Here is a 15,813-nt window from a genome sequence, read left to right as displayed (position 1 = left end):
TTTGCAAGCTCCTTTGACAACATTAAACATGTTAACAACACAAAAGCCATATTAAATGCAGACTACTTTAGGCCCGGAAGTAGGATTCGTCACGTCATCACTTAACGACCAGATACGATAAAATCACACAGCTCGTAAACACTGTTTGTGAGCACACATACTCACAAACAGTGATTGTCGTATAATTGTGCTCAAAAGTGTTTTAGAGTGGACAGATGTGGCTGTGGTATTCTTGTGGGAGGCTGTTAGCTAAAGCCCCTTCTGTTTCTGGAAAATCCAAAAACTTTCAGAATATCTATCAGCTTGTGGCGTCTTTTCTTCAGCCATGTTCGCAAGTGTCTGTTTTCTCTCCAGGTAAGCGCTCTTTGTGAGATCCTCTGCCTTCTCATGCTGGGATATCACAAAAAGAACAAACTGAGTGTTTGTAGCTGGAGGGTTTTAAATGTTCAGATCACCATTCTGTGCATGAGCGTCCTTATTCCAGTCAGAGTTACAAAGTATTTGGAGAATTACACGATTTTCGCACAAATCATCGAATAAAGATGCAATTGAAGTGAGACTTTAAGCTTTAATTAATTAAATTAAACACTAATTAATTTAAAAACGACATTAACTGTTTAGCAATTACAGCCATCACTTTTTCTGAGGCTCAGAAGTAATTGGACATATTAACATAATTTTCAATTTAAGCATTGTTTTTCATACTTGGATGAAAATATTCTGCAGTGCTGTGCTAAGCCTTTACTGTAGCCACTGTCAGCTGCTGCTTGTTTGTGGGTCTCTCTGGATTCAGTTTTGTCTTCAGTTATTAAAAAGCATGTTCATTTGGGTTGTGTTCAGAGGAATGACTTGGCCATTGAGGAATATCCTATTTCTATGCCTTGAAAAACTCTTTGTTTGCTTTTGCAGTTTGCTTTGAGTCATTATCCATCTATCCATCCAGTTTTGCAGCATTTACCTGAATCTGAGCAGGGATTCTTGCCCTGCACACTTCAGAGTTCTGATTCTGCTGCTTCTCTGAGCAGTCACATCATCAATAAACACCTGCGAACTGCTTGCATTTGCAGTCATACACACCCATGCCATAACATTACCTCTACCGTGTTTGACAGATGATGTGGCATACTGTGCATCATCTGTTTCTCTCCTTCTCCATATTTTTCTCTTCCCATCATTCTGGTACAGGTAAATCTTGGTTTTCTCTATATATTCTTTTCAGAACTGTACAGACTCTTTTAGATTTTTTTGAGCATAACCAGTTGTTTGCACCTTAGTGTAAACCCTTTTCATGAAAGAATCGCTTAATTGTAGACCTTGATAATGATCATCTGACCTCCTCATGTGTTTACTTAACATGGCTAAATGTGATGAGAGGTTTGTTTTCTTAAGTAAAGAAAGAATTCTGAAAGAATTTAGTTTGTTGATTTTGCCACGTAATGTTTTTCATAGGTCTGTTTTCGTTTTTCAGCCTAAAGATGCTAAAGACGCGCCGCTTCACTTGTATTGATGCCTGGAAAGCTTGGAGTGGACTGCAAAACCTTTATTCGCTTAATTTGTCATGAAATGACAAGGGAACCGACCTCACTTTGTAATGAAAATGCTGGATAATCAATTGTTCATTAACCTTTGAACCTCTGAAAATAAGGGACTGTGTATAAAATGTCTGTAATTCCTAAACGGTTAATGAAGTACTTGTGTTAAACTTCTTGAATTAAAGCTGAAAGTCAATCATATCTTGAGAGTTTGATGTGAAATCCACTGTGGTGGTATATAAAATGTGCCATTGCCCAAATACTGGACCTAAATGTTGTTTTACTGTGTTTCTTTTAGTCTTTGGATTAATAAAAACTCACAAGTGACAAACTAATTCTTCATCTGTAACCTTAGGCAAATGCATTAAAGAAATAGCTGCACTATGATAAATCTAAAATCCAGATGTTCTTACCATGATGTCTCTGTGATATTAAACCAAATTTAAAGAGTTTCATTTTCATCAATGTGGTTGCCCAGCAACTATACAGCAACAACAAGACTTTACTAAGCATCGTCCTGACTTTATTATCAACAGTAGTCTTTAGAACGCACGCTGTCCGCATCATTTGTTTGCAGCAACAAAGCGAAAACCCAGTCTTAATTGTGCCAGATCTTAGCGATGCATTCATGTGAATACCCATGTGACTACCGTGGTTGCCTTGCAGTATTAGTTGCTAGGGTGCATAAATAACAGCCTGTTGTTCTCTTGCTGATTTTTCACTTCTGATTTGCAGTAACTGTTGATAATAGAAGTAGAAAAGGCATTTTCACTGACATTGAAAGAAGAAAACAGCTATAGTCAGCACAAGAACACACTGACAGTCTAGCAGTACTAGTTTGATAGCTTAACCAGAAAAAGCACTCAACTTGGAGTGTAGTGAGTCAGGCGAGAAGAAAGTGTAAGGTAAAAGTGGAAAGACCTCAGCAACACAAAGAAAAGCACAAAATTAATCAAACTTGATACGATTCTCCACTGAAAAGGTCAGTACATAGCGGTATAACCGTTGATGGTTTTTGGAAAGCTTCACCTGCTTTCACTGATTTGGTTGATGGGAAAACCGATCAGTGGTACAAACCAATCTTTGGATTGTGTCCAGCAAGAATTGCAACAGCTTCTCAGCAGGTTTAAATAAATCGCTTCTACGGAATCGAAACCTCTCTGTCAACTCCTCATCAAGTGCGCTGTATTTCCATCGCCAATAAGTATACATCATCTAAAATCCTGCAAGCTGTACAGTCGATACCTGGAGCTTGCTATTGTCTTTAGTGTTACAAGCTGTGTAGTCTGAGTAGCAACTATAGGAAAACAAACTAGATTTTGACTTTAAGCCTGGCTATATCATGTTTACACTGACTTTATTTTAACCCGTTTGTGTCTTTGCCCTATAGGCTTTTTGTTTGTTGGGGGGTTTGGTTATTTTTGGACTAACCCAGCCTAAATTTTATCCTTTATCCTTTGGTAAGATGAGCTAAACAAATGCCGGCTGTAGCTTTTTATATTCTTTCACAGGCCTGTCGTATCATCCCCATAAAACAGAAACACAGATGAAGAGGGGCTGTAATGACTCACTGACCGAGACTGAGGATAAAATCTCCTCTTTCACAAGGCCACATAAAAACACTTGAGATGAAAAAAAAAGAAAAATGTCACAGAGTTGCTCAAAGCATTGGCTAATTAACGGACGTACGGCAATAGGCATTTGTTATCACAATCACATTTGTGGCTAAAGTCCTCCTGGCTAACTAACACAGCTGCACCCACTTACCATGTGAGTCCAGTGGAGCATGACGTTAGCCATCAAAACAAAGGCCCAGTTACCCACTAATAGGGTCTCTGGAAAATTCCTGGCCTCTGTGGGTGGAAGGTCAGCACCTTTGGATTCATTATTGTCACATATAACACCTATAGTCATTATCACAACCATGCTGGCTCACAATAAGGAGTAGACACTTGTCTTATATAAGAAAAACAGCTATAGTTTACATTAATATTATACTGGGTTTCCATTTTCTCACTTTATATTTTTGCCAATGTGCACTTATAATGTAAGCAAACTCAAACAGGAGAAAACCAGCTGTCACCAAGCTGCCCACTGCAGTTATGTATTCCAGTGGTCACTTGTGCATTATCTGTCTATCTTTCACATTTCAGAGTGTGAATGGGTACTGAGCTCACAGCAGCAGCTTTACAGAGACATAATTAGAAGGGAGAGGGTATGACAGATGGATTACAATCGTAATTGAGAGTGTGGAGAGTCTATCGTCCTAGCTGCACTGCACCTGCTTTGTCTTTGGCATAAACAGCAGAAGAGGTAAGAATTTGTCTTCTCGTGCAGCACGCCTGTAGAATTACAACATGCTTTTTTTTGTCTCCTTACAGGCACTATTTCTGGTTACAGTGGTACAGAAAAGCTTGGATAGCCCTGATTTTATTATTCCAAAGCAGATGGTACAAAATGAGACAAGGGGGCCCAGCAGCTCAGTGACCTTCATGTTGCTAATCTAACAATGTTCCTACATTGATCTAACATTAACACCTCACCCCTCGCAGAATATGCATGACTCCAAACAGGCTGGTGGCCTGTGTGCTTTCGAACAAATCACCTCGACGTGCAATTACCTCCTGCTCTGGAGTTATTTCTTTCCTGTGGATACCGTCGCCCTTTCATTCGAGTCTGGGAATTAAACAGGTTTCCAGGTTAATTAATTTGACAGACAGAGCCCATTGTGCCTAGTGTCTGCCCAAAAAGAAACCTTATTGCCTCTTGTCCTGGATGTTGACTTTTTATTGTTCTTGGATTCGTCGTTCTTTAGAGGAGCACACAGTGCCAGCCCCTGTAATTGACTTGAAAAAGACCATATCGAGCAGACAAGTTATTGAATGCTTGAAACAAAAGCTCTGGCTTTTTCAAAGGAGACCATAATTTATCTGGCAGGATGCCTGTTAAATATTGTGCGCCCCTGCCATGTGAAAACTATGACTCTATTTGGTTTTTTGGTCAGCTGTGTATTAAACATAAACCTCTCATTCCTCTTTCTTGTTGCTTCCTACTTCATCCCATGATGAAAGTGAAATGGAATTTGTTTGAGTGCGCAGACACGTGACTCTTTGTCTGTATAAAAGCGAGGAAGGGGAGAGAAAGAAAGGATCCAAACCAAAGTGTAATCTCAGTCTAAATCACACAGCCTCCCCGGGGAAAAGGCCCCTCTTCCTGGGGTTAGTCAGTGAATTAAATCACGGTGAAGGCCCCATTTTTCAAAAGTAACCTTTCCATTGACAGTGTAAGTGGGAGTCTCACCGCCGAGTCCGAGCTGGGGAATTAGTGTCGTGCGTTGCGACACCAGTCTCTCCGGGTGTCATTTGTAAAGGCTGTTGCTGCATTTTTCCAGTCCTGCCTTCCTGTCTGTCTCAGTGTGCTCACTGTGGAGGTGGCCATCTGCCTCCCTCCCCTCTCACATCCCTGGTTTCTCTCCCCAGCAGTCTGTTCCCTGCAGTTCCCACACAGTTTCCTTAAATGTATTTTTAGTGCATCTCATGAATTTTGGCCCCAGTGTACAGTATGTACACCCAAAACTACATTGGACATGCACGAGTTGCCTGTTGAAAGATATTCATGTACTCAGCGTGGCTAATGAAGATAAATACACTACATGGCCGGATTAGGCTCGAATTAATCTCAACTTAATTAATTAGAAATTTGTCCATCCAAGCCTGTAATGTCAATAGGACATGTTTCAATTAGAACTACATCGCCTTTTCTAATCTTTTAATTGAACAGAAACTAATGGAATGAACACGTTCATAAAATGGGATTCCATGCCTCATAATCATTTTCACGATAAAACAACTCTCTGAGGCTGCTTATTATTCAATGATAAACCAACTTAAGGGACTTATCCTGTAATCCACTTCCTGTTTCCTGTTTCCCAGAGTGCCACTGTACTTTACTTTTCCACCAACAATGTGGATGCTGTTGCTGCATGTGTGTTGGCTGGCGAGTGGTCAGTTTCTAAGGTTACTTGAAAATGAAGGCTTATGCATGAATTATGTATTAACAGAGTGCTCAGCGGGCACCTCTTCTCTCGCTCCCCTTCTCTCCGCGTAACCCACTGAACATGTACTCATTAGCAGAGACTACAATGATTATTGTTGTTATTTTGAATGTGCGATTTACTTTGAATGCAAAGCAGAAACTACCTTTTTAATTAATGCCTCAAATTGCCAAGTGAGTCCCTGGCTAATGCATGCCCACAAAAGCAAATTATCATAATCTTCTTGTTTGTAAAAGTACCATCTGTGCAATTAAATAGTTTGCTGATGATAGAGTTTTGTTAGGAAGATGTGAGGCCTCCGTTCTCCTAAAGGTGTGGGCAATTTTCACCAGTCTGTGGACCAGTATGTTTATCCAGGATGATGTTGATGATGTGTGTGTGTGGTAAGGGGGCTGGGGGTGATGTGCGTGTATTTGTGGGGGCAGGAGGGTTGCACAGGATGAATCAGGAGTCTTCTGAAGAAGGGTTGCCTTGGAGACCAGCCTGGACCCCTCCAAACGTGTCTGCTATGCTCTCTCTCCCTCCCATACCTCCCTCTCTGCTCCGTTTTAAAGGTGCATCAGTAATGAATCCAAAACTATTTCAGGAAAGCCACTTTTTAGTCGGCGGGTGAAGCCCTTCATACCTGCAGCTCTTCTGTGTTTTCATAATGCCACAGATCTCTGTTCCATGCCTGCCACCGTCAACATCAAAAGAAAAGAGGGGGGGAAAAAACACTTTTGTGTCTATGTGTGTGTGTGTGTGTGTGTGTGTGTGTGTGTGTGTGTGTGTGTGTGTGTGTGTGTGTGTGTGTGTGTGTGTGTTTCAGGGGGATAACGGAGGAAGAGGAAGTAGGGAGACAGAGATTATAATGCTGAGATGCAGCCACTGAAAGGCACTCAGAGGAACAATTGTCTTATTATTCAAGTCTGTAAGTGCATTTGTTTGCCTTGTTTACCTTCTCTTCTGTCTGAAGATAGCGAGCGCTAACTTCCTGGAAACCTTTCCACAAAGTGATGCTAATCTTTTTTCTCCTTTTCCTTTTTCTTTTTTGCTGCCAGCTGAATGACGTCTCGCATCGAAAGGGGGCTGAAAACTCGGCGCACACAGTGAATCCCTCGCTGTGACTCATTCATTTTGTATAAAGGCGACCGGCTGCGGAGACTGAGAAAGAGTCGGGGATTTAATTAGCTGGTTTTTCTTAGTCCACTGCTTAATGAACGCACGTTTGCGTTCACACTAACCGTTTTTTTTTCCTTTTTCTTTTAACCCACCCCCCCTCATTCCCTCCCTCCGTCATTCCCTCCCCTCCTTTGGAGACTGTGGAGATGATATGCACCCCTGGGAGACAAACACCACAGCCGAGCGAGCCATTCCTGCGCTCCCGTGGAGTTGTTCTGGGGAAGGAGAATGTCACCCACTTCTGCCGGTCCTAAGAAGTATTGATTTAAAGCGATAATTCCTACTACACGATACTTAAATTCCGGGCTTTGGGTTGTGAAGATATGCCAGTTCCTCGCAGCGGTTTCATTATGTTTCTATTCGCTCTTTGGATTTAGCATAAATGGACAAAATTAGGCCAGATAATTTGCTGCGGGTTTTCGTCTCCTTTCAGTGATATTCTCTCTAACTAATGGATGTAGCCTCCCTTCCTGAGAGCGCTAAATTTCCGTTAGGGGCTTCACTATTCAACAAGCTTAACCGCTCACTCCTGGCTGTAAAACGATGGGCGCAGTTCGCCTGAGTCTTCTGCTGCCCCTTGGTTCCTCAGCCCAGCTTGTTGAATCTCCTCCCTGGTGACAAGAATGGGTTCGTTTTAGCAAACTTCTTAGCCTCTTCTGGTCTCATCATCGTCGGATCGCAGGCTTCTTCCTTCCTAAAAGTTGATCATGGCTTGTCCCGGTGTACGCGTGAAGCTGAGCTTTATATGGAGGGTGTTTTGGCTTATGAGGACTGTGATAGATTTCGCGCTGCCTCAGGAGACTTATGCACCCCATTCGATACGGACTGAGGGACACCTGACCCTCGGCGGACTCTTCCCGGTGCATGCCAGAGGAATCGATGGTGCGCCGTGCGGAGACCTCAAAAAAGAGAACGGCATCCAGCGGCTTGAGGCCATGATGTACGCTTTGGACCAAATTAACCAGGACGAGCAACTCTTACCCAACATCACCTTAGGCGCACGGGTGCTGGACACTTGTTCGAGGGATACTTATGCGCTGGAGCAATCGTTAACTTTCGTGCAAGCGCTGATCACGAAGGACACCTCCGACGTGCGGTGCACTAACGGGGACCCACCGGTGTTTGTCAAGCCTGAAAAAGTGGTGGGAGTCATCGGAGCCTCGGCGAGTTCAGTATCGATTATGGTTGCCAACATCCTACGCCTCTTCCAGGCAAGTCTGAGCGTGTGCACTAGTTTTGTGGCTTTAAGATAATCGCATTTTTCCCCACTATTGCAGCAGAAGTTTGTTGAATTTGGAGGTAATAATGCGCTTTAGAGAGGGGTAAACACACTTTTTTTGTCGCTCAAAAGCAGCTTGAAAGGACAGCAAAAGTGAAACAGCTGAAAACTGTGTCTGAGAAAGGACACCAACAAAAAAAGAGAGAGAGAATCCATCATGAGCAAGAATCTATTTTCAGATGGTGGTATTGGATTCGATGTGTTCTCACTGATGCCTCTCTCCATCTTAAAACATGGGGCACAAAAGGAAGGTGAAGTGAGTTTGGGTGGTTTTTCAATCCACTAGACTGTGTGGATGAGACAGCTGAGAGTGCTGTTGCTTGTCCCCGGTGGTGCTGAAAGAACAGCTCCCGTCTGTTCCAGTCTCACTCCGGAGTCTGGATGAGTGGGCACTGACAGCCTGACACAATCACACCCAAACTCAACAACCCCCTCCTGAGAATAAAAGGCCTGTTTCATATGATTGCACATGATTATATGAACCTCTTGTACGTCAGACTGCAGGCGGTTTTATGAATTGTTTTGAACCTGAAAGCATTGAGTTATGCTTGAGTTTCCTTTAGCTTTTACCTACGGGGGAAGGGGGTGGCTTCCTTTCTGCAAAATAAGCTTGTTTGCATCGCTTTGCAGCCTGATTGAGCTTGATGGCTGCAAGTAAATGAAAGGAATTCACAAGACTAATTTTCTAATGGCATAGCTTGAGCATATAGGAAAACGTCTCTATTTCTGTTGGCTGAGAGTCAATTGATGATGTTGGCCTACTGCTGGTGCTGCAGTGAAATGGGAAATGCAGCAAGGCACCAGTACAGAAAGATTAATTATTTAAAACACATCTACATAGCAAAGTATTTAATTACTCGAAAAAACATGTGCATGCTTTTGCATAATTCTGTACAGTTTTTCCTGTGCAAGTTTAAAGTGGCGTTTAAACTGGGGAGGAGCTGCATGCAGTGTTGGTGCTAATGATTTGTGGTTGCAGATTGTAACTCAGAGTCTTGTCAGTCATTGTTTTTGTTCCAGCTCAGTTCGACAAATTGTGTAAGTAGCTGGTTAATTCCATCTGTAAGATCGTCAGAGTACTTAACAAGCTTTTAACCCCCACCCAGTCGTCTTCCCTTTCTACTCTACAGACACTTACACATGCCACACATTTGTGTACATATATATATATATATATATATACTCATTTTTTTATATCCAGGGTTTGTGGTTCCTTTTGCCGGACTGATCGTCCCCACCACAACACCACAATCTTCAGCCTAGCTTTAGTTCCTGTTCTCTCTTTGTAGGCTCACTTAATAAATTAAATTTTTATTATTACAAGATTTCAAAACCCTGCAGTTACGCTTTGAAGCATAACTGCACTTGTTATTTTGTTGCACGGCGCGAGGGTTGCAAGAGTTCCTCAGTTTCGTGCAAGCTCTGTAACATGAAAACCTATGCATTTGTGAAACTGAGAGGGTTTAAAGGGAAGCCAGATTAGTCCCTAATTCTCTTTATTCTCTCCTCCTCACACCAGGTGTACCAACACGTCTGCAAGTGTCAAGCTGTCAGAGTGTAGGCATGGTGTTGCTGAAGCTCAGGTGTTGTAATCAAGCTTGTGGATTGACAGCAGTTGTCATGCAGACCCATCCATCACTTTGCATTTGTTCTCATTTCCTCAAAGTGCTGAAAAAAAAAAGGCATATTTCTTTGGCGCACTTAAATCCAAATACCTTGAGAAGTTAGATTCAGTCCTCCTTTAAACTTTTTTGCCTCTGAGCACACTTATGTTTTCAGTGGAACCAGAAGCAATGGTATTATGGATAACAAATTAAATTTGAGGCCACACGATACAATATAATCAATACATACCCACTTACTTGCATTAGTCACACTGTGTTTGTTTGGTAGGTGGCAGTAACCTTAAGTTTCTGAGGCTGCTTTGAAATAAAATCTATATGCTACTAAGTGAGTCTTGTGAAAAACATCAAATGCCTGAGAAACCCCCATTCAGATGTAATTAAACCAGCAAATGGGGGGGGGGGGGGGGGGGGATTCATATCAAAAAGACCAGACCTCAGTCAGACGGACTCTCTACAAAGCGTTCAGTTTCTTCTCTTAGTCAATTTCAATTAGACCTCATTATTGGTTGAGCTCCATAATCAAGAAATCCTAGTGTAATCTTTATGCTTCAAGACTGTGAATAGTGACAACCGATTCCCCGCATTGTTCTCAGTGAAAATCATCAGGTCATTTTGTATCTCACTCCTGCGATAAATGAATCATCAGGGAAGCTAAATAATGATTGTAGGTTTTATTACTAGATTCTAAATATCATGCCTGTCTATTCAAGACGTGAGTAGCTGCTGAACTGTTAGTGCTGGGAAATTGACATGAGGGATAGATTTTTCTGAGGACCCAGGAGAGGTGATCAATACTGTTGCCATGGTGAGGCCGATTTGTTGCTAAGATGTTTTTATTTCAGTGCCTTTCATGCTGTGTTGGAAATGAGAAGCAACAATGCCACAGGAGGAAAAAAAATCAATCAGCCAAACTTTTGAATTGTTTGCATGTGTGCAGAAAATCGTCGAGTCCTTACTCCATGAACGCGAGCAGAGGCGGGAAGATGACGCTGTTGTTAATTTAAAAAAATTAATAACAGGTAACTTTGTACGTTTTAAAGTTCTGGCCTCTTGAATGAATCATGAAATTGATTTTGATCCTGATGACATTTACATCAGGGATTGCAGCCTGCTATGCTCCGTCGCATCTCTTCTCCCAAAGGCGGTGGCAAAACTTTGTATTGAATGCAGGTGAACTCCGTCTTGTCCTCTTCGTCTGGGGAACCGGCCCCTTCAGACTGGCTGTCTAAGTGAGGCATTGACGTCCTCTGCTCTCATAGCCCTGACAGGCTCCGGTCGGCTTTTTATCTCCCCCCTTTTTTTCACAGAATCATCACTGTGACTGATTTGAAGGAGATTGAAGCCTTGCAGTGTGATCTATTTAGCTGACAATGGTAAAGACGGACACCAAAGGAATATGAAGGAGCTGTGTGTGTGTGTGTTTTGGAGAAAGCTCTAAAAGTGACATCGGATGGCACAGGTTTAATATATCTAGTTTTCTAAACATGGTAACGGTTGCAATTTGTACGTGGATGCTTGCAGCAGCTCAGGTCCATTAGTCACATCCCTAGTACTGCATTCAGCCATACGATAAAACACACCGTTGGTATGTTAAGTAGCCAGCATATGAGTAGATATGCACATATATGCCCACAAATTGGCCTATTACCAATGCTGAAGGGATGGAAACACAGCTGTCTTGTGGATATCTAATGATCCACACCAGTGGCTTCGGCTTTTGTATTTCCTCTCCATCACTTACTAATTGGCTTTTATTCAGAGTTTGACATAGAAAGCCAACTCAGTACATTTTAACTTTATAACAAGTGCTTGAAACGTGGATAAAAAAAGAAAATTAATTTCCTAACTTGACAGTTCTTTCTCAACTAAGGTTCAGCATTTAACTCATAAGTAAACGTTTTTAAGATCACAAACAACAGAGTTGGATTTGTTACTGAAGAGGACGGTGAATGAAGTTTTAGTAGTGCACATTTGACTACTGACTATAAAAAGAAAGTCAGCTGTGCCAAAAATAAAATGAAAAATGTTTTTAACAGCATAAAAAACAAGCAGAATTTGTACTGTATACGAGAGATGAGATAAATAGGTTAGATATTTCCAAATGTTCTCTTTTGAGAAATCAGTGGGATTTAGCATGCAGATGGAAATTGAAAACTCGACTGTATATGGATGACTTTAATAAGCCATCAAACCCATCCAATTATATCCACCCTTCTTTGCAGTCGTGACTTATCCACAAAAGAAAAAGGGAATTACTGAATATTAGATTATGAGATCACAAAATGTACCTGTGTGGTTTAGTGAACCTAAGCCACACAGGTACTCTCAAATAGAAAGAAAATCCCCGTGCGATGTTAATTTAATGCAGGCAGCATGCAAACATCAATTTTTCCTGATTATCCACCATGGTAGACTCTGGACAGGTCACCAGTCTATCGTGTAGAGGCTGATAGCGATTCACTTAGATACACAGCCAATTTATACTCACCAATAAGTCTAAGAAGCGTGACCGTAGGAGGAAATTCCACACAGAAAACCCTCAGCCTGCTGGTGGATTCAAACTCAGAAAATTTGTGCCGGGGGTGATAGTGCTAACCGCTGCACCACTGTGTGTGCAAAAGTAAACAAACAAAAGAAGCATATTTTAGGACAGAAAAGACATCTTATTCATTCTATTTGGGTACACGACCTTTAGATTAAAATAAGGATGTGAACATGCTTCTATGTATAGATGAGATGTGATGACACATCATCTGTGGATTTAGTCACATTTAAAATAGGGTGATGATCCTAAATTGCAGGTGGCTGTGGCTCAAGATGTAGAGCAGGCTTTCTGCTGAGCGGACAGATGGGGGTTCGATCCCTGGCTGCTCCAGTCTGCATGCCGAATGATTACTTAGACACAGAATAAAGTGTGTGTGTGTGAAGTGGATTTGAGACGCGTTGTAGAAAAGCACTATCTGAGATCCAGACCATTCTAAATATAAACATTGCTTTAACAAAGTGTAATACTTGAGAGAGAAACGTTGTAATAATGCTGCCATGCACGTGAAGACTGGGGCTAATAGCTTTACGTGATTAACTTAAAAACAAGTGACATGTTGCGGTGGTGGCTGATTTTACAAGTTCTATGGTTTTGTTGTTATGGCAACATTAGATAGTATACTTATTTTAGAGCTGTAAGAAGAAAAAATATAAAAACAAAACCAAAAAAACAAAATAAACATATGCAGAGAGATGCTGTTGAACTTGAAATGAATCTGTTGCACTTTAATTTATGATTCTGAATGCATTGTCTATAGTTCAGTGACATTCACTTCTAGTTGAGACTGAGAGCCCTGCTGGTTTCCATTCCAGTCGTTTAATCAAGTGCTGACTTATGGGCAGTTTAAACCCGAATTGGCACGGTGAAATTTGCTCACACTCTGTGTTAAAACGCATGAAATCCAGGAAATAATGTGGGCAGGGATACAAGTACAGGCTGCAGGTATTAACATCATTAATAGGCTAGCAAGAGTTTCCAGAATTTGACAAATATACACCATTTTTTATCAGTTTCTATATACCATAGTTTTTTGTACTTGCATCCCTGCGATCCAGGAAGAACCTTCCTAAGCATACAGTTATACAAGCAAGGATTCAGACAATCAATACTTACTTAAGAAGAGGTCAATTCCACCGGCTCTTTTAAATTGGCTGGATATTGGCGGGACTTGCCATTTTCCAGGCCAGAGTTCAAACGTGTTGAACTCTGGACGAAGTGAGAAAGACAGGAAGATCAATATACGACGAGAAGCAAATGTATCTCACCTTTCTTGGTGCATCCTCAAACAATGTTATCTGTTCCGAGAGGATTTCAGCAGGACTGAGAACCGCTGATCTTGTTAAGCAATAAATGTGCATGGATTTGATGTGAAAATTGGATTTTTTTGCACACATATTGCAGGGTTTACAAAATGTTTTCAGATAATGAACTGTACTCAAGGAAAATGCATCAAAGAGTCCGCCAAATCCTGGGTTCAGATCTACACAGACAACCGCCGAGACAGACGATGCCTAATGACGATGTCTTTTGAAATTTCCTTCCTTCCTCTCTTTTTAGTTCAAGCAATGTTGTGAAGGAGTGCCGTTGAGCAGACCAGGTATATATTCACACACCCAAACACAACACATGGTGAGCAAGTAATGCAATATTAATAAAATGAATAAAATATCCCTGTTAGACTAGTTGTCATTTCTGTTGACATAAGGCCATTAGGTCAGTAGACTGCCACGGGGAGAATATGAAAATCAATCCAAGCCCTTATATCAAGGTCTTGGTCATTCCCTGCAGGCCTGGGGGGGATGCTGCACCCTATTATTAAGCTACATAATAGCTTGCTACATGAATAAATGTTTCTCAATGAAAACGCAGCCAGTACATTTTTATTCCGTTCTTTGTTTTCAATCATAATGCAGCTTGTTTATTGCATTGTGATTCCATTTATAGCTGGAAAATGTTGATATGGTGTCTTTAATGAGGCGCCATCCCTCATTTCTACATGGGTTTTTGGGTCTCTTCTTGACAATTGCTGCAGTTTGACTTCCCCAGAGGGGCTGTTTCCCCTATTTTATTCCACTGCCCTGGAGGGTGGGGACGAGGCCACCTGCTTAAAAACTTAGCTCCGCTCACAATGAGGTCACAACCGTATTCCGTTAAAAGTTATTGTTGGAATGACTGTAAAATGTGACAAGAATAGCGCTAAGACTTTGTTGGAAGTTTGCTGCAGTTTATCTGGTGAGCAGAAGGAGCCATGGAAGAGGAAACCCCATTACGTCCAATCTCCTTACGGGGATGAGTGGAAAAGCATGAGGAGGTCTCCGCTGGCTGCAGGCCGGCCTCTCACTCATCCCTCCAAAAGGAAAAATTGTCCCCATTGCCTCAGCAGAAAATGATCCAGCACGGGCTGAAAAGACTTATCAGAGGCCTCATTGTAGTTTCGTTTGCACGCAGGAACAAACTACAGCAAACTACAACAGTACAGCTAAGAGGCTGGACCACTTAGCTACAGTGGACTTAAGTGCTGTAAGGCTAAGCACAGGATATCTGAATGAAATTTGCTTTTTAAATATGATCTGTATTTTATCCGGCACCTGTCTCAATCCTAGTAAATGAATTAAGTGGAACTGTTAAAAGGCTGCTTTTAGTGCTGTCTGTGAGAGCGTGTGCTTCTTCAAAAGGGTGTGCCGTGTGGTCCTCTCAGACCTGGATTGTGTTATTTGTTCTCTTATGTTCTTATCACTTGCTTTCAACACATAAAATATATCCTTTTTTCAAGAAAACGGTGAAAACAGGAGGAAAAAAGAGGAAGACATTACTTTTGTGTCCTTATTAACATTTATGAGCAGTATAGAAACATTAGTAAATGGTCAGAACATGCTAAAATGTAAATATGCAGCTATGTGTAGTAATGCATTTATTAGCACGTTCCTGTGGACATCCAAAAGTGAAGTAATGTCTGTAAATAGATGAAAATAATAGTAAAAGCCTCTTAAATCTACTTACAAACACATTATGCTCATAAGTAGTGTACGAAATGTTAGCAAATATTTCAGTATGCTAATGTTAGCATGTTCGCTAACAAATACACGTTGCCATTTAGAACTTAAATCTAGCTGAGGTTGATGGAAATGAACCTGAGTTCTGTATGTGTGTGTTTTATGTAAGAAATCATTCAACAGTGAGAACGTTTTGCTTTTTCATTTTAATGGAGAGTAAAGTGAAGCGTTACAACAAATGGTTAAAAGGTCTGAAAACAAGGAGTGTTTGGCTAAGGGTGCAGCAGGAGGTAAACAAGTGTTGAGAACACCAGTCATCCTCTAGAGACCAAGATTTTCTGCACAAAATTTCCACCTGACAGATAAAAACAACAACAAAATTAAATAATTAGAGACCAAAATGGTGGCTCGGCCTGCTGACTGACAGATCTGATCGTCACTGTTGTTTTGAAGTCTCCATCACACACTTCATTTGGTTGAGGGTTAATAAAACAATACACTTAATACACTTCCTGCAGCGTGACTTAAACTTAAAAGTGACAGGAGATGGACTGTTCACATGTCTGTCTTGCCATCCCTGGAGGCTGGTGGCACGAGGCTCTGCATAGACTGCACACCCGTGTG

General features: G+C 41.4%; 1 protein-coding gene across 1 annotated transcript in view; it reads left to right on the top strand.

Annotated features, from left to right (window-relative positions):
- Positions 1–6,443: 6,443 nt before the first annotated feature.
- Positions 6,444–15,813, top strand: part of LOC146684822 (metabotropic glutamate receptor 7-like) — a 72,964-nt gene continuing 63,594 nt past the window's right edge. The window contains exons 1-2 of the mRNA XM_085442781.1: positions 6,444–6,496; positions 6,627–7,958. Coding sequence (XP_085298907.1) covers positions 7,455–7,958 — 504 coding nt within the window. The 5' untranslated portion in view covers positions 6,444–6,496; positions 6,627–7,454. The remainder of the gene's footprint in view (positions 6,497–6,626; positions 7,959–15,813) is intronic.

Source organism: Copadichromis virginalis, linkage group LG20 (genome assembly GCF_057382275.1).
Source record: "Copadichromis virginalis isolate Kocher_CV1m ecotype Utaka linkage group LG20, C_Virginalis_male_GT1.1, whole genome shotgun sequence".
Classification (NCBI taxonomy): domain Eukaryota; kingdom Metazoa; phylum Chordata; class Actinopteri; order Cichliformes; family Cichlidae; genus Copadichromis; species Copadichromis virginalis.
Note: the sequence above shows the minus strand (reverse complement) of the source record. Positions and strands in the feature narration are given on the sequence as shown.